Here is a 20354-nt window from a genome sequence, read left to right on the forward strand (position 1 = left end):
TTGTGCTGTTAATGCATTCATGAACAGAGAAAACAAGAAGTTGTGCATGTTGAACTGGGGTATTTCAATCAAATAACATATGAAAATTTTGCAAACAATGTAACCATTATTGTCAAATCCTTGCTCTGTTACATTCAGATGGCTGATACACTGCTTTCCTTATCAGCTCTTGTCCATAAGCTCCCAATCTGTCTATTTCTCTGCCACTTCAACCCTGTTCCACATCAGCTTCAATTCATGCATTTCTTCAGCCCCAACCTCTCTGGTTCTTCACTCATTGTCTTTACATTTACTCACTCCAATGCCAGTTTTGTTTTTATCTTCTTGCCCACCATCCCATCACTGGTAGTGCAACTTCAAGCAGTCCTATTCTCTCTTCAGGTCTTTCTCAATCCACAAAAAAATCTTCTCAAAGCGTGTCCTAATTTCCCCAATTACATTTTTCAGGCTTGCTATCTGTTTCCAGGTTGTATTTATGAATAACCTTCAGACTTTGGAGAACATTCTCTAACCATTCAAAAGATGCAACCAATACAATAAAAAAATTCAGTGGTAAAACTATAGACAATGAGAGTCATTGTTGGTAGATATGCTACATATCACAGATTTCAGCTAGACCGTTTTCTGGGTGTTTTACGCTTTAGAATGAATGCCTTGGTGTTGGTATTTTGTGCATCCTAGAGCTGTACGGCATGGAAACGGATCCTTTGGTTCAACTCGTCCATGCTGATCAGATATTCTAAATAAATCTAGTCCCATTTCCCAGCATTTTGCCCATATCCCGCTAAACACTTTGTATTCATGTATTCATCCAGTTACTTTTTAAATGTTGTAATTATACCAGCCTCCAGCACCTCCTCTGGCAGCTCATTCCATACATGTACCAGCCTCTGCGTGAAAAAATTGCCCCTTAGATCCCTATTAAATCTTTTCCCTCTTACCTTAAAGCTATGATTTCTAGTTTGAACTTCCCCAGCCCACATCTTTCCACACATTATGGAAGAATGCTGATCCAAAAGACTTATGCAGGGCCCAAAGAAACTAAGATTTAGTGGACATCTGAGATTTGTCATTCTCTGTCATGAGGCATTAATGTATTTTTTGTGGCCACAATGTTGAAAATCCTTGCCACTGATATTTTAAATGTACAATTTTACAAAATATGAATAGAAAGTATTTTTCTTGTCACTTTCAGAATGATCCTTTAAAGGATTGAAATGTTTCACACCAGTTAGATGCATTTTTTTCTTTTTGATGCAAACAAAGAAACGTGTGCACTTAACAACTAAATTCTTTCAGTTTACACCAACCATTTTCACAGACCATAAAACATGCTGTGCCAAATACCTTTTGTAGAAACTTCCAAAGGATGGGTACAGCATCTTGCACATCCTCATGTTCCATTATGTGTCTCAAATGTTCAATGGAAATTCTTTTCCGACAGCTCCAAATAGTAGAACTGTGCAGTGGTTGCTTGTCAGGTAGTTTAAGAAATGTTTGTGGGTCGCCGTACACAATTTTGACAATAGGATTTGAACTTATTCTTTTGTCCTGACTTATTTGGTTGTTGATGTCCATAAGATTTCTATCCAGGTTCTGTTAAAATGAAGTTCCACAAATTAAATTACAATAAATATTAATTAGCTTCTTACACCTACCTACATATAATTTTAGTAATTTTGGTTTTGAAATATAACAGCAAGTAAAAAAGACAAAACAAGATAAAAATACAGTGCATTTATAAAATATCTTTCACTCCTCAAGTCAATTAATTACATTCAAATAGCGAAGGCAACTTTCCATTTGTTCCAGAACAGCTACAACTATAAAATCCACCCAGGTGTGTTCTGTATACAAGATACAGCCAATTACTGCCGAATTATTCTGCTATTGATCATCAATCAAGTGATAGAAGGTGGCATCAAGCAGCACTTGTTTACTGACACACACTATTCCACTAGGCCCACACAGTTCTTGACCTCATTACAGCCTTTGTTCAAATGTGGACAAAAGAGCTAAATTTCACAGCTGAGGCAACAGTAAATGCTTTTGACCTGAAGTTGTATTTGACAGTGTGGCATCAAGGAACACGAACACAACTGGAACTCAATTGGAATCAGGATAAAATTTCTCTGCTGGCTGGAGTCATACATAGTACCAAGGAAAATAGTTGTGGTCATTGGAGATCAGTCATCTCAGAAGGAATTCCTCAGGGGAGTATCCTAGGTTCAAACATCTTCAGCTGCTTCAGCAATTGTCTTCCCTCCATTGTAAGGTCATGAGTGGATGTTCACTGATCATTGCATCATTCATGGCTCCTCAGAAACTGTATAAAATTTGTACAATATCCAGGTTTGGGATGAGATGTAGCAAGCAGCATTCACATCACACAACTGCAAGGCAATGACTCTATCCAATAAGAAAGAATCTGACTATTGTCCCTTCACATTCAATGGTATTATCAGTGAACCCCAAACTATCAACATCATGGGACTACCATTGACCAGAAACCGAGCTGAACTAGCTTTATAAATACTATAGCTACAACAGCAGGTTAGAAATCCTACAGCGAGTAACTTACTTACTAATTTCTCAAAGTATAAGTCAGGGGTGTGATGGAATACTCTCCATTTGCCTGGGATGAGTGCAGCTCCAACAACATTCAAGATGCTTAACATCACTGAGGATGAAGCTGCTTGTCTGACTGAAATAATGTGCTCAAATGTTCACTCCTTCCAAACCAATACATTATAGCTGCAATGCGTACCATCTACAAGAGGCACTACAGAAATGCATTAAAAATCCTTAGACACCACATTCCAAACACACACACTACTATCTGGAAGAACAAGGGCAGCATTTACATGGGAACATCACCACCTCCAATTTCCCCTCCAAGCCATTCAACCTTCTCTTGGAAATGTATTGGTTTTCCTTCAGTGTCATTGGAACAAAATCCTGGAACTCCCTCCCCAACAGCATTGGAAGTCTAACTACAGCAGATGGACTGCAACGGCTGAAGAAGGCAGCTCATCACCACCTTCTCAAAAGCAATTAGGACCGCGCAATAAAATGTTGGCCCATCCAACAATGCCCACATGAAAAAAAAACTAAGTTAAAAATCACACAACAGCAGGTTATAGCCCAATAGGTTTATTTGGAAGCACTAACTTTTGGAGCCCTGCTTCTTCATCAGGTAGCTGTGGAGCAAGACTATAAGACACAGAATGTTTTTTATTGTTCTGTTCGCTGAGCTGGGAGTTTTTGTTGCAAACGTATTGTCCCCTTTCTAGGTGACATCTTCAGTGCTTGGGAGCCTCCTGTGAAGCGCTTCTGTGCTGATTCCTCCGGCATTTATACTGGTTTGAATCTGCCGCTTCCGGTTGTCAGTTGCTGTCCGCTGCAGTGGCCGGTATATAGGGTCTAAGTCGATGTGTCTGTTGATAGAATTTGTGGATGAGTGCCATACCTCTAGGAATTCCCTGGCTGTTATCTGTTTGGCCTGCCCTATAATAGTGGTGTTGTCCCAATCGAATTCATGTTGTTTGTCACCTGAGTGTATGGCTACTAAGGATAGCTGGTCATGTCGTTTCATGGCTAGTTGGTATTCATGGATGCGGGTTGTTAGCTGTCTTCCTGTTTGTCCTATGTAGTGTTTTGTGCAGTCCTTGCATGGGACTTTGTACACTACGTTGGTTTTGCTGCTGCTGGGTATCGGGTCCTTTGTCCTGGTGAGTTGTTGTCTGAGAGTGGCTGTTGATTTGTGTGCTGTTATGAGTCCTAGTGGTCGCAGCAGTCTGGCTGTCAGTTCAGAAATGCTCCTGATGTATGGGAGTGTGGCCAGTCCTTTGGGTTGTGGCATGTCCTCATTTCGTTGTCTTTCCCTTATGCATCTGTTGATGAAATTGCGCGGGTATCCGTTTTTGGTGAATACCTTGTATAGGTGTTCTTCTTCCTCTTTTTGTAGTTCTGGTATGCTGCAGTGTGTTGTGGCCCTTTTGAATAATGTCCTGATGCAACTTCGTTTGTGTGTGTTGGGGTGGTTGCTTTCATAGTTCAGGACTTGGTTTGTGTGTGTGGCTTTTCTGTATACCTTCGTGGTGAATTCTCCATTCAGTGTTCTTTGTATCATCATGTCTAGGAATGGGAGCTGGTTGTCCTTCTCTTCCTCTCTCGTGAATCGGATTCCTGTGAGTGTGGCGTTGATGATCCGGTGTGTGTTCTCTATTTCTGTGTTTTTAATGATTACAAAGGTGTCGTCCACGTATCTGACCCAGAGTTTGGGTTGTAATTGTGTCAAAACTGTTTTTTTTAACCTTTGCATTACTGCTTCTGCTATGAGTCCAGAGATCGGTGAGCCCATGGATTTGTTCATATATCTGGTTGTTGAATGTGAAGTGTGTTGTGTGGCACAGGTCCAGTAGTTTAAGTATGCCGTCTTTGTTAATAGGTTCAGCGTCCTGTTGTCTGTTCTGTATGTCCAGCAGGTTGGATATTGTTTCTCTGGCTAGGGTTTTGTCAATAGAAGTGAACAGTGCCGTTACATCGAATGAGACCATGGTTTCTTCCTGGTCTATGTGTATATTTCTAATGATGTCCAAGAATTCTTGTGTTGACTGTATAGAGTGTCTGAATCCGCTGATCAGGTGTTTCAGTTTCTGTTGTAGATCTTTAGCCAGTTTGTGTGATGGTGTTCCTGGTAGTGATACTATGGGTCTGAGTGGGATGTCTGGTTTGTGTACTTTAGGTAGTCCATAGAATCTGGGGGTGTTGTTGCTTTCCGGTTTCATTCTTTGTAGGTCAGTCCTGGTTTTCTGTCTGTTTTTTTGTAGATTCCTCATGCCGGCTCCCAAGCATGAAGATGTCACCTAGACAGGGGACGAAACATTTGCAACAAAAACTCCCAGCTCGGCAAACAGAACCACAACAACGAGCACCCGAGCTACAATTCTTCTCACAAACTTTGAGACACAGAATTCATAGCAAAAGAATACAGTGTCATGCAACTGAAATGATGTATTTGTTCAATCACAATCACAAAACCGGCCTCAGGTGTTTACTTGAATTTGTCTTTTTAGGTCCAGCAAGAATATTTCAGTGGTAGCTTTAAATGGCCAGTTAAATCCTGATTTCTACTACTTTTGTCATACTATATAAGAAATTTACTTTATTAACTCATCCAAAACAGCTTTTAAGTTATTTAAACAATATTTTTAATACGCAGAAATGCAGAAGAAAAATACCTTTAATGTGGGAGTTATCACACATTGCAAAAACAGTTTCTCCCAATTATTTCTTTGTTGTTTAGTGGAGAGTCTTTCACATTCTAGAGAAGGCACTAGAATAGAGGTATGAGATGTGGTATTTCAAAGACATGAACAAAGTAGCTAGTATTTCTTTTAACTATTTATTTAACTCAATTTGCTACCTTTTTAAAAAAGGAAATACTTACACTGCTTTTGCTGAAAGAGATGGCTAAGAATGATATGAATGACTATGGCAGTTTCATCTGCACTCTTTCCCAGTGACCTTATCAGTTGTTCCATGTCTTTTCCAATATGACACCAGAGAAAGGCTGCTGGATTTGCAACTTGTGGCTTTATAATGACTGCTGTCGACTACGTGAAAAGAAAATATCATTCAGGCTTGTTGATTTATTAAAAATTAGCCTACTTTATCAGGTAATCTTGTAATTGAAACCTGCATTCATTTTCAGGATATGCAAAGTTCATCTCATGCTTGTGTATGAGTTGATATTGTGCCTTAGTACAGAGGAATTAATATGACTGCACTCTCTGAACTATCAAGACAGGAGTTTTATCTAAAACTGTAGAACAATCTTGAGCACTATACTCAGAGGGAAGAGCTTAGAAAAGACTCCAGAATCAGGATTTATTGCTGCAGTGTCAGCAATTCAAGATCATCAAACTAGCTCTATTTACTTGATTGTTTGCCTATTTAGTTTTGATTTCCTAGTTTGCCTCCCTTTAGTCTATGCATTCCTATATCCCTTTCTTTAATATCAGGTACTACTGTCATTTTGTATAATTATATGCAATGAAGCATAATACATGTTTACACCACTTCAACATGAAAAGTTGAAACATTAAAGTTCTGAACAAACTTAGTCAGCCTTGATTTTGAGCATACACCAATTTGAAAGGTCTGCAAAGTATAATTCCTTTGCTGGTCACACTGACATTACAAGGAAGGGATCTGTAGCATGCAAATCAGGAGCTCTGGCCACTACTGAATACTGACAAAAATCTTGGGTTATCTATAAAAGTTGACTATGAATGTAGGAGAAGATTAAGTAAAATGCAGATACTTGCTTAAAATAGGACAAAAACATGAATCACATCCTTTCTTACTTAATCCATTCCCAAGACTGCAAAACCAAATTGAATCATAAAATCCCTACCATGCAAAAAGTGGCCATTCGCCCATCAAGTCTGCATCGACCCTCTGAACAGCATCCCACCCAGACCCACCCATCCCTGTAACCCTGCATTTACCATTGGTAATCCACCTAGCCTGCACATCCCTGGACACTACAAGACAATTTAGCATAGGTAATCCATCAAACCTGCATATCTTTAGACTGTGGGAGGAAACCAGAGCACCCAGAGAAAACCCAGGCAGACACTGGGACAACATGCAAACTCCACACAATTCTCTCATTAACAAAATAAAGCATTTGTCATGGTCAGAGTTCATAATCCTGATCGATAGATGTAGTGGATTTTTTTAATGCAACGTATTTTATTTGAAAAATGGGAGATACAGCTAAACGATGACTAGGTACAAATCCAGTGGCTGCCTGGAGAGGAATTATGAAATATCACACCCACAGCTGTCATGTAAGCTTCAAAGGGAGATGTATACCACAAAATTAACTGTAAACCTCTGTCTTTCAGAACGTGAAAATTAGAGGAGAAAAGACAGCAATCTGGGAGATAGACATGGTGCATTTCTCGATTACAAGAATACATAGTACAGGGCTTAAAAGAGCTGATTTTGTGTTGGTGGTCTGATATATTAATGTATGAACCAGAATACTGTGAAGGTCACAGTTGGGAAACACAAATGAAAACAGGACAAAAAAAATTTCAGTCAACCTGCAAAAAGCCAAGGAGCTCAAAATGAACTTCAATTATCAACTTCGCATATCTACTACTCAAGGCTGACTGCTCAACTCTTAATGTTCAACAATTGACTTTACACAAGTACCCAAAAACTGATCAGCATATCTATTTTGGATTCAATTCCTATCCTTATTTTCCATGCATGTGTGTTGCATTATAATTTCTTCTTGCAGTTAGCAACAAATGAACTGTTAACTCTGCAAAGCCTGGTTAAATTGGCTGCTTTGGTCTAGAAGCAAGGTATCTCCAGGGAAGGAGTCCGTTCTAAATTAAGCTTGCTGTGACCAACCAAAAAAGTGAAAAACCAAGGGAAGCCAGTTCATACCTCCTCACCTGAAAGCTTAACAATCTGGTATATCCTGTCCAGAACTGTAACAACACGTGAAACTTTGCTAGGGATGAGTCTTAACATATTGCAAAAACATATTGTACAAGACATCCTGATATTGTTTCCAAAAAAAAATGATTCTGGGAAGAAACTTGTTAACAGTATTGATATAATTAATCAGTAAACCAAAATATTATTAAACCAAATAAATACCTGAGGATCTTCTATTGTTCCTAAAATCATAGCTGCATGTGTCAGCAGGCGAATAATTAAAAAGGAAACTGCAGACATCTCTCTGTCAGGAATGGCCACTGCTTCTCTTTTCCCTGGATCTCCTAGAACATGTCCTGTTTGTGTCCTGTCCATCCTAGAAATCAGATAAATTCACTAGGAAACATTTTTCATAAAGAGATGTGTTTAGATTTGAAGAAAGGTCCCTTTGCATGGGGTATGCTATAGTCAAGTTCTTCACAAAAATTAACAACCTAACAGTTGAGTGAGCAAATAGAATTTAAATTTAAAATGTATCAAATAAACAGAATTGGTGATGTTGTTTTACAAACGAGTAGTCACTGAGCTAAAGTTTCCAATGCCCAGCAAAAATGTATACTTTCTTTACTGGAGCCTCCATTTAAAGTCTGGAACAATATATGAAGATAATTTAATATGAATATGCTTATGATGACATATCTTAACAATTTCTAGATTTAATACTTTAAAAGTAAATAGAGGATAATTTTGGGATCTGCCCATCAAACTTTGATTGAGAAAGGACTTAACTATTTTTATTTAGTAGTATTTAGGAGAAAGCAAGGAAAGGCACTGTAGAAGATAATCTCTTGCAAAACACAACTGCAATCATGCTTATGAAAAACAGACTTGCAACTAAATAAACTATAAATACAGCCTTGACTTACATGTCAACTCACACATTTGGATACTTTGACACAAGTCAATCTTTACCAATCACTACTACTGAAATACAGTCTTCAATATTAATTTCTAATCTCTCACATTAAAGATAGATATCAAACTAATAATTAGACTAGCAAGATGTGAAAATGGAGTTTCACAGATGGTGTGAGGGCACCAACTATTTACAATTTAACTTACTGACTTGGATGAAGGGACCGAATGTACAATAGCTAAATTTGTTGATGACACCAAAATAGATAGAAAGCTAAGTTATGCAGAAATACGGAACCTGCAAAAGGGTATAGTCAAATTGACTGATTGGGCAAAATATTAGCAGATGGAGTGTAATGTGGGAAAATGAACCTGTTCACTTTGGCATGAAAAATAGAAAAGCAATGTATTATTTAACTGGATAGAGTGTGCAAAGCTCGGAGGTATGAAATGTTAAAATGCAGGTACAGCAAGTAATTAAGGTAAATGGAAAATTGTCAGGTTCTGTGAGGGGGATGCAATATAAAAGTTGAAATGTTTTGATAGCTTTGGCTTACATCATCAGTTTAGAAGAACTACTATTGAAATGTATAAAACTTTGCAAGGACTTGACAGGGTAAATGATTAAATGTAATTCCCCTTTGTGGGGACTAGAATCTGGGGACACGGTTTATAAATAGAGGGTTTTCCTTTAAGATGGAAAGGAGGAACAATTTTTCTCTCAGAGAATAATAGGTCTTTGAAACTCTCACTCCCAGAACGGGCGTTGGGACATTTGAGTATTTTTACAACACAGGTAGACAATGTCTTGAATAATAAGGAGTCAGAGGTTATCAGGGTAAGCAGGAATGTGGAATTAAGGCCAGATTCAGCCAGGATGTTTCAGAACATCACAATGCGTTTGAGGAGATGATTAGCCTCAATAATTTTCCATATTTGAAGCATGGCCATTTTTTATTTGATCTGGATGAAAATATTCTTACATATCAGCATGTCTGAATCCAGCAACAGCAACATGATTTTTTCCTCCAATTTCAGCATTACATTCAACACAACGAGCTGTTTCCATAGGCATTCCACACTGTAATAGAAAAGCAACATTGCATATATGTTTTGGCAAAGGATGCAAATTTTAAAAAATGTATAAAAACTTACTTCTCCTACAACGCACGGATGTCCATTTGGGCACTCTGAAAAGTTAAAGGAATTTGCCAATCATTAGTTAACAATGAAGCACTTTCCAATTTAATAAATAAATTCAAAGGGAGATTTGTCACTTACGAAACCACGTTTGACTCTGAAATGCAGTCCAGCCACGGGCTTCTACAGTTATGTCCTCAGGCATGGTGGGCAGGAATGCAGCCTAAGTGTATAGTTTTTTTAAAAAGTGATGAGAAACTGCAAGTTTTATTTTCAACAAAATTGAACACATATTTTAATTTTCTCTTGGTTGTGAACTTTGATACCTACCACTCGTAATTTTTCTTTTACTTCAGTTATAAATCATACAAGCAGGCCCTTTGGTCCACTATGTCTACACCAATGAACAACACCAAATATACGAATCCCACTTGAAATTGGTTCATAGCCTTCCCTAATCCTGGTACTTTAAATGCTTGTTCAGATGCTTCATAGAAGTTGAGTGTCTCTGCCTCCACCACTTTCTGAGACAGCACGTTCCATATTTCTATCCCCTCTGGGCGATAAAGATTTTCCTCAGATCCTCTCTAAAGTCCTTACTCCTGATCTTAAACTTATGCCCTCGTCTTAGATATGTTTGCCATGGCAAACAGATTCTCATGATCTAGCTTATGTATGCCTTTCATAATTTTGTATACATCAATCAGACACCCTTCAGCCTCCTCTGCTGCAGGGAAAATAAACGCAGCCTTTCCAGTCTCTCTTCATAACTGAGATTTTCCATTCCTAGTAACATCCTGGTGCATCTCCTCTGTACCCCCTCCAGTGCAATCATGTCTTTCTGATAGTGTGGTGACCAGAACTACACATAGCCTAGACATCTTTATGTCCACGAAGCATCTAACACCTCCTCCTTTTTAATCTCTACATACCAAAAACTCCTAATAATTTTGAACCCTTCTAATGATCAAGTTTCTCCCTATGTCATCATAGTTTTAACAATATGCTTCCTTGGTAAAGACAGATGCAAGCTATTAATATACCTCACCTTGCTGACATGGGGCAAAATATTAAAGATACTTACAATGGTATTGGAAAGTAATTGAAATTGCCCTGATCTTGTCACTTGAGACAAACTTGATTAGGTCACACACCCAATGTTTTGACAAGTGAAATAATTTGAAGTATGGAATAAATATTAGAAACCACAAAAAAGGTGGAAAGGAGGATCAAATCAAAACTCAAGCTTGATTGTGAAACAAAAGCACACACTGAAAGGCACTGAAAATGTGAAACAGTGGCAAAAGGTGCTAGCAATTGAACTTATTTTTGAACTCCTGGGTAAGGGCTGTCTGGGACCAGATGACTGTACAATCTCTGATTCAACAACATTTCAGTTGAGAATGGGTATTCATGTTAAGGTTCCTTTTCCACAGGTTGCAACAGTGGATGCACTACAGAATATATTTTCTAGCTATCTCCCATCGGCAGTCTGAGAAACAACTGTAAATTTACATATAGCTTCATTAATAATACTTAGTATTAAAGAGCAATTCATTAATCTTCCTTTAATTTGAGCAGACTTTCACAAATGCAGCTAGATTGGGGCAATATTCAAGCTTTGCTGAGAGGCAAGAAACATCTGCAGCATACTAGTACCAGACAATGACTATCACCAACATGAGAAAGTTTAATCATCACCACTGACACTCAATTGCATTACTGTTATTGAATGTCCCACTATGAACATCTATCAACAACTATCAGTGGGTTATCACTGACCAGAAAAAGAACTGTACTCGCCATATAAATACAGTGACTACAAGAGCAGGTCAGAGGCTACGAATCCTGCAGCAAGTAACTCACCTCCTAAATCTTCAAAGCCTGTCCAATCAGACACATCAGGAGTGTGAGGGAATACTCCCCACTTCCCTGGATGAGTGCAGCTCCATCAACACTCAAGAAGCTTGACATCTAGGACAAAGCAGCATCCACAAACATGCACTCCCTCCGCCAGTGATGCTCAGGTGGAAAAGGTGGATGCCATCTACAAGATGCACTGCAGAAACTCATCAAGGTATCCTTCTAAATCAAAGTTGGAAAGGAAAAGGTCTGCATAGACTGCAAGTTCAAATGGACAATGATAGGTTGCACTCTCTAACCCACTCATTGTCATGATTGGGAAATATATTGCCTTTACTCCAATGTCACTGGGTCAAAATTCTGAATGGCCCTCCCTAACAATATGCGGTTTATGTACAGCAAATGGACTGTAGCATTTCAAGAAGGCAGCTCACCACCTTTTTAAGGATAACGGATGAAAATAAAATGCCATGTCAATCAATGAAACACACAACCTATGAATGAATAAAAAGATTACCCAATTTGACAGTACGAGTGGGAAAAAAATACTTTAAGTAACTTAATCTGATATACAAGAGTTGTCAATTTTTATACTAATAATCAGGAGCATGTTCACTCTTCAGAATGTTTTAAGATTCACACACTTTTTTTTAAACCAATTGTCACTTCATGCAGACTTGATTAGAAGGCTGTTGACCTCATGTGATCAAACACCAAGCTAGAACCTACAAAAGGTGGACAGATTCTTGAAAGCACAGAATAAGAGATGAAATTACTGTGAGAAACACTGGCGTGAAACTTCTAGGGTTTTTGATGGTGAATGATCATAACGTCAAGGCTTAGCAGAATCAATACAATAATTTTAAAGTTAACCCATAATGCAGTTGTAGTTGGTCATTCTCAGGGATGATAAAACATAGATTGTTTAAGCTCATTTTGCTGCATGGTATTTCTCATTACAGATGAACTGCATCGAGTTACTCTCATAATATTTAAAGTCCCTTAGCTTCAGAAATATGAAGTACAACATCCCCATAATTGAGAAAGCAAGATCCCCCAGTTTTCCTTTTGAAGGATGTTTGCGTCAGAAGGCCAAGAAAACCTTGCAATTATTACTCTCACCTTTAGACAATAGACAATAGGTGCAGGAAGTAGGCCATTCTGCCCTTTGAGCCTGCACCACCATTCATAATGATCATGGCTGATCAACCTCAATCAGTATCCTGTTCCTGCCTTATCTCCATAACTCTTGATTACACTATCCTTGAGAGCTCTATCCAACTCTTTCTTAAACGAATCCAGAGACCAGACCTCCACTGCCCTCTGGAGCAGAGCATTCCACACACCCACCACTCTCTGGGTGAAGAAGTTTCTCCTCATCTCTGTTCTAAATGGCCTATGCCTTATTTTTAAGCTGTATCCTCTGGTTCTGGACTCACCCATCAGTGTAAACATGTTTCCTGCCTCTAGAGTGTCCAATCCTTTAATAATCTTAAACGTCTCAATCAGATCTCCTCTCAGTCTTCTAAACATAAGGGTATACAAGCCCAGTCGCTCCAATCTTTCAACATTAGATAGTCCAGGAATTGACCTCATGAACCTATGCTGCACTCCCTCAATAGCCAGAATGTCTTTCCTCAAATTTGGAGACCAGAACCACACACAATATTCCAGGTGCGGTCTCACCAGGGCCCTGTATAGCTGCAGAAGAACCTCTTTGCTTCTATACTCAATCCCTCTTGTTATGAAGGCCAGGATGCTATTAGCTTTCTTCACTACCTGCTGTACCTGAATGCTTACCTTCATTGACTGGTGTACAAGAACACCCAGATCTCTTTGTACTGCCCCTTTACATAGCCTTCCTGTTCTTGCCACCAAAGTGGATAACCATACATTTATCCACATTAAACTACATCTGCCATGCATCTGTCCACTCACCTAACCTGTCCAGGTCACCCTGCAATCTCCTAACATCCTCCTCACATTTCACCCTGCCACCCAGCTTTGTATCATCAACAAATTTGCTAATGTTACTATTAATACCATCTTCTATATCATTAATATATGTTGTAAAAAGCTGCGGTCCCAGCACTGATCCCTGCGGTACCTCACTGGTCACCGCCTGCCATTCCGAAAGGGAGCCATTTATCACTACTCTTTGTTTCCTGTCAGCCAACCAATTTTCAATCCAAGTCAGTACTTTGCCCCCAATACCATGCGCCCTAATTTTGCTCACTAACCTCCTATGTGGGACTTTATCAAAGACTTTCTGAAAGTCCAGGTACACTACATCCACTGGATCTCCCTTGTCCATCTTCAGAGTTACATCCTCAAAAAATTCCAGAAGATTAGTCAAGCATGATTTCCCCTTCATAAATCCATGCTGATTCTGACCTATCCTGTTACTGCTATCCAGATGTGTTGTAATTTCATCCTTTATAATTGACTCCAGCATCTTTCCCACCACTGGGGTCAGACTAACTGGTCTATAATTTCCTGCTTTCTCTCTTGCTCCTTTCTTAAAAAGTGGTACAACATTAGCCACCCTCCAATCCGCAGGAACTGATCCTGAATCTATCGAACTCTGGAAAATAATCACCAACGCATCCACGATTTCTAGAGCCACCTCCTTCAGTGTTCTGGGATGTAGACCATCAGGCCCGGTGACTTATCAGCCTTCAGACCTAACAGTCTCTCCAACAATTCCTGGCACACATAAATTCCCTTTAGTTCAGGTGCTTCAGCCACTGTTACCTCTGGGAGATTGCTGGTGTCTTCCCCAGTGAACACAGATCTGAAGTACCAATTCAACTCTTCTGCCATTTCTTTGTTCCCCGTAATATATTCCCCTGTTTCTGTCTTCAAGGGCCCAATTTTAGTCTTAACCATTTTTTTCCCTTTCACATACGTAAAAAAGCTTTTACTATCGTCCTTTATATTTTTGCCAGTTTACCTTTGTACCTCATTTTTTCTCTGCGTATTTCCTTCTTAGTAGTCCTCCGTTTTCCCACTCATCTTTGCTATGTTATACTTTTTCTCTTTTGACTTTATATGTTTCTTAACTTCCCTCGTCAGCCACGGCCACCCCTGCCTCCTCATAAGATCTTTCTTCCTTTTTGGAATGAACTGATCCTGCACCTTCTGCATTATACCCAGAAATATCTGCCATTGTTCCTCCACTATCATCCCTGCTAAGGTATTGCACCATTGAACTTTGGCCAGCTCCATAGTTCCCTTTATTCAACTGAAATATTGTCATTACCGATTGTACTCTCTCCCTTTCAAATTGCAGATTGAAGCTTATTGTATTATGGTCACTAATGGCTCCTTCACTTCGAGGTCCTTGATCAAATCTGGTTTGTTGCACAATACCAGATCCAGAATTGCCTTCTCCCTGGTAGGCTCCAGCACCAGCTGTTCTAATCATCCATCTCGGAGGCACTCCACAAAGTCTCTTTCTTGAGGTCCAATGCCATCCTGATTCTCCCAGTTTACCTGCATGTTGAAATCCCCCATAACAACTGTAGTAACATCTTTGTGACAGGCCAATTTCAGCTCTTTATTCAACTTACACCCTACATTCATATTACTGTTTGGGGGCCTGTTGATAACTCCCAAGAGGGTTTTTCTACCCTGAGAATTTCTCAGCTCTCTCCATACTGACTCTACATCCCCTGATTCTAGGTCCCCCCGCGGAAGGGACTGAATATCATCCCTTACCAACAGGGCCACCCCACCCCCTCTGCCCGTCAGTCTGTCCTTACGATAGCACGTATCGCCTTGAATATTCATTTCCCAGGCCCTGTCCACGTGAAGCCACGTCTCAGTTATCCCCACAATATCGTAACTGCCAATTTCCAAAAGAGCCTCAAGCTCATCCAACTTATTTCTAATACTTGGTGCATTCATATATAGTATTTTTAATTTGTTACTGCCCTCACCCTTCCTATCAACCCCTATTTCACTCAACCTTACGGCATGATCCCTTTTTGAGTTTTCTGCTTCATTGATACCGTTGTCTTTCTTGACTTCCCTTGTTCTAACCTTCCCTTCAACTTCCTTCTTAAACTTCCAGTTTGTCCGCTCCCCCCTGCTATTTAGTTTAAATGCAGCTGTGTTGCAGTAGCAAACCTGCCTGCCAGAATGCTGGTCCCCAACCCAGTAAGGTGCAAACTATCTCTTTTGTATAATTTATGCTTACCACAAAACATACCCCAGGAATCCTTGCTTCCTGCACCAGTTCCCCAGCCACACATTCAAGTCAATTATCTCCCTGTTCCTGGCCTCTCCAGCCCGAGGAACTAGAAGCAAACCGGAGATAACCACTCTGGACATTCTGCTTTTCAGCCTTCTTCCTAGTTCTCCGAAGTCCCGCTGTAGTATGTTCCTCCTCTTCTTCCCGACATCATTTGTGCCGACGTGTACCACCACCTCTGACTCTTCATCTTCGCCCTTGAGGATTTCCTGCACTCTGTCTGCGATGTCCTTAATCCTGGCACCAGGAAGGCAACACACCATCCTTAAATCCTGCCTGTTGCCACAGGAACCCCATTCAGTTCCTCTCACTATGGAGTCCCCTTTCACCACAGCTCTGTGCGATGTCTGACTCCTCGGCTCTGCCTCCACACCAACCTTTGATTGACAGACCTGACTGCCTCGCAGACTGGCAGTGTCATCTGTCTCTACTGTTTCCAAAAGATTCAACTTGTTCCTGACAGGTACTTCCCCAACGGCCTATTGCACCTGTCTCCTCTATGTCTTCCTCATCATCTTCTCTCTTCTGCTCTCTTCTGGTATGGTCGGTGTAATAACCTCACTGAAGGTCCTGTCCAGAAAGATCTCGTTCTCTCGGATGAGCCTAAGGTCCTTGAGTTCTTTCTTCAGTGCTGCAATATGTTCTGTCAGTAGCTGAACGTGCACACACTTTCCACATGTATACAAGCCAGTCACACCAGAGTTGCTGACCTCCCACATCATGCACGTAGCACACTGAACCAGCTGCGCAGTCATGTCTTCACCCTCTTCAACTGTGGCGTAATCACATCACTCAACCTCCTTGTCGATGACTCCTGAGCTAAAGACTCTCTTCTCTTAATTTGCTAAACAAGTAGGAACTCTGATTTACACAGTCAAGCAATGCAACTAATGCATTAACAATGATATTTAACCTAAACAGAATGTGGTGAAGAAATTTACTTTTGGAAATGTTAAATCAAAATATGAAAGGAAACCATACCAACATATTAGCAGGTTGGAATGCGAGATTTTGCAGTGGTTTCAGGATGCCATTGTTCCCAGAGATGAGTATAGCTGCCGTGTGAGTGATTATTTCTATCATTGTCCGCTCTAAGCTGCTTTGCTCAGGGTTGATCTGAAGTCCAGGAAAGTGATTGTTGACTAATTTAATGGCAAAATTCTTAATTTTGGTAGAACCAAACACCATTTCATTCTGTATATACTTTTCAATTGTATCGCATTGCTGAAAAGCAAACAATGAAAATCATTCAGAAAACTGAAAAATACAATTGTTTAAATTGTTAACGAAAGAAGCAATATTCTAAAACTGAAGGACTGCTCTGGACTTTCGCCATCTTAGGAAATACGAATTGACTATCTAAAAACAAGGTATGCTCACATATCCAACTCCAGGAGTTCAATGCTAAGCTTAACCTTCAACAATAAACACTTGGGATGTAAGAAATGAGGAACTGCACAATAGCAAAATCTTTATTTATGTGCACATAAACTAAAAGGCGAAAAGTTTTCCAGTCTGCATCCAGCAACTTAAAATAAATGGATGCAGAGATAGTGAAGGTATTTGTTACAATCTTCCAAAATTCCTTAGACACTAAAAGAGTTCCTACAGATTGGAAATAATTTAATTTAACACTTTATTCACAAAGCTTGAAATTATGGGCCAATTAACATCTGTCATATGGAAACTGCAAGAATCAATCCAGAAGTTATAATGGGATATTTTAAAAATTCTGATGTGATCAGGCAGAGTTTACGTGGCTTTGTGAAAGGGAGATAGTGTTTAACTAATTCACTAAAATTTTTTGAGAAAATAACAAGCAAATTGGATGAAGGGAACAAACACATATGGCCTACTTGAAGTTTACAAAGGCATTTAATAAATGCCATGTCACTTGTACAAGAGCAAATGGCGTAATAGCTAATCTATTATTTGGTTAAAGAATTGGTTAGCTAAAAGCAAGCAATAAATATAGATAAATGGGTCTTTTTTTCAAGGTTGCAATCCATAACCAATGAAATTCTATCAAGATTAGTGCTGGAAACTCAACTATTTACAATCTACATTGACAACTTAGACAAAGGTCTCAAACGTATGGTAATTAAATTTCTCAATGACACCACAACAGGTAGGAAAACTAAGTTAAGGTGAGGTAAAGAGAAGGGATATGGATAAGTTTATAGTCTGGAAAAAAAGTTGACAGATGGAGTAATTTGGAAAAATGCAAACTTGCTCAGTCTAACAGGAAGAATAGAAAAGCAATTTACTATTTAAATGGAGAGTGACTACAGAACATTGTGCTAAGGAGAAATCTGAGTGTCCTGACATATGAATCACTAATAATTCATACACAAGTAGAGAAGACAATTAGGAAGACCAATGTAATGTCGGGGTTTATTGCAAGGGGAATAAAATATTTTAAAAAAAATAAAAACAAAGTGCTGGAGAAAATTAGGAGATCTGTCAATATACAGGTGGTACGGTGGCTTAGTGGTTAGCACTGTTGCTTCATAGCGCCAGATTCCCAGGTTTGATTCCAGCCTTGGGCGACTGTCTGTGTGCAGTTTGCACATTCTCCCTGTGTCTATGTGGGTTTCCTCCGGGTGCTCCGGTTTCCTCCCACAGTCCAAAGATGTGCAGGTCAGGTGAATTGGCCATGCTAAATTGCCCATGTTAGGTGCATTAGTCAGAGGGAAATAGATCTGGGTGGGTTGCTCTTTGGAGGGTCGGTCAGGACTTGCTGGGCCAAAGGGCCTGTTTCCACACTGTAGGGAATCTAATTAGTGGAGAGAGAAACAATGTGAACACTTCAAACAAAGTATGATTCTTCTTCAGTTCCAAAGAATCATCACACTGGATGCAAAATCTTAACTGTTTCTCTCTCCAGAGATGCTGCCAAATTTGATGACTTTCTACAGCACTTCCTGTTCATTTCAGATCTCCAGCATTGGCAGTATTTTGCTTTTATAAAAGTTGGGAAGTCTAACAGAAGCTGTACAGCACCTTGGTGATGCCACATCTGGAATACAAAATATGGAAATGCATCATTAGGAAGTCGGAGAAGTCATTTCTGGGATGAAAGGCTTATCTTTTAAAGAGATGTTGAACAAGTTGGATCTGTACCCAGGTTTCAAATAATGAGAAGCAATTTTATGAAAATATATAAGATCCTGAGGGGACTCAAAAGAGTAGATATCAGGAGGATGTGAACTAAGAGGGCACAGTTTAAGAATATGAGACCTCCTTTTTAATGAAGGTACATACTTTTGTCTCGGAGGGACATTTGTCTGTAAAATTCTCTCCATTAGAAAGCAGTTTCTGAATTTAATTCTAAGTTTCAAAGTCATTCTGAAAAGGAATAAGGATAGTGCAGAAATTAAGTGTCTAAACTGACACTTAATTTCTGCACTATTAAGTTTCAATATCATTAGACAGTGTCTGGCAAACATAGACTGGAAGCAGTTACTTGTAGATAACAGCCGAGTGGTATTATTGCTGGATTGTTAATTCAGAGACCCAGGCAACATTCTGAGGAATTGGGTTTAAATCCCACCATGACAGATGATGGGAGTTTGAATTCAATAAAAATCTGGAATTAAGGGTCCGTGAATCCATTGTCAATTGTCAGAAAAACCCATCTGGTTGACTAATGCCCTTTAGAAAAGGAAACTGCCATTTTTACACGGTCTGACCTATATGTGACTGACTTATGGTTGACTCTTAAGTGTCCTCAGGCAATTGGGAGTGGAAAATAAGTTTGGCCTGGCTAGTGATGATGTCATGCCATGAAATAATAAAAAACAGTCTACATTTGGGAAATGGGACTCTTTTAAGTATAGCATAATTGAGAATTCAGGATCAGTGTATTTCTCTTAGAATGAAAGGGTAAGAGCAGCAAGTCTTGGATCCTGGATATCAAGGGATATTGATAATTTGGTGAAGAAAATGGAGGCAGCATATGTCAGGTACAGCAAAGAAAATGATGGGGGAGGTCCTTCAAAAGTATACAGTATAGAAGGTTGCTTAAAAAGAAATTAGGAGGGCAGAGAGGGGTCACGAAATATCTTTGGCAGATGGAATCAAGCAAAGTCCCAAGGCATTTTCTAAGTATATTAATAATTGGAGGAGTAGCAGGGAATTAGAGACTATAGGGCAATCGGTAAATGGAGCCAGTAGATCTGTGTGTTTTTTAAATGAATACTTCTTACAGAGGTGAAACATATTGTAACTAGGCATTTCAGCTGAGATGGGGAGGTTCTAGAACATGTTAAGATTAATGAGGAGGAGGTATTAGATGTTCCAGTGGGCATGAAGGTGGATAAATTCCCAGGACCTGATAAGATGCATTTTAGGCTGCAATTGGAGACAAGAGAGGATATTGCTGGGGTCCTGGCAGAATTATTTAATACTTCACTGGCCATAGGTGAAGTGCCAGATGATGGGAGTAAAGCATATGTGGTTCCTTTGTTCAAGAAGAGCAGCAGGGATAAGCCAGGTAATTACAGATAGTCTGATATTAGTGGTAAGGAAATTGTTGGAAAATTTTGAAAGGTAATTTTAATCAATATTTGGAAAGGCAGGGATTGATCTTAGATAGTCAGCACAGATGTATGAGAGGGACATCCTGTCTGATTAATTTAATCGAGTTTGTTTTGAAAAGGTGACTAAATATTTCAATGAGGGAGTGCTGTTGATATGGTTTACATGGACTTCAGCA

General features: G+C 39.4%; 1 protein-coding gene across 1 annotated transcript in view; it reads right to left on the bottom strand.

Annotated features, from left to right (window-relative positions):
* Nucleotides 1-20354, bottom strand: part of rnf213a (ring finger protein 213a) — a 168369-nt gene that overhangs the window by 10814 nt on the left and 137201 nt on the right. Inside the window, exons 48-55 of the mRNA XM_060844830.1 lie at nt 16619-16861; nt 9661-9742; nt 9535-9569; nt 9363-9460; nt 7687-7840; nt 5453-5618; nt 5244-5338; nt 1348-1596 (exon numbers count right to left, since the gene is read on the bottom strand). Coding sequence (XP_060700813.1) covers nt 1348-1596; nt 5244-5338; nt 5453-5618; nt 7687-7840; nt 9363-9460; nt 9535-9569; nt 9661-9742; nt 16619-16861 — 1122 coding nt within the window. The remainder of the gene's footprint in view (nt 1-1347; nt 1597-5243; nt 5339-5452; nt 5619-7686; nt 7841-9362; nt 9461-9534; nt 9570-9660; nt 9743-16618; nt 16862-20354) is intronic.

This window comes from Hemiscyllium ocellatum, chromosome 25 (assembly GCF_020745735.1).
Source record: "Hemiscyllium ocellatum isolate sHemOce1 chromosome 25, sHemOce1.pat.X.cur, whole genome shotgun sequence".
NCBI classification, from domain to species: Eukaryota; Metazoa; Chordata; class Chondrichthyes; order Orectolobiformes; family Hemiscylliidae; genus Hemiscyllium; species Hemiscyllium ocellatum.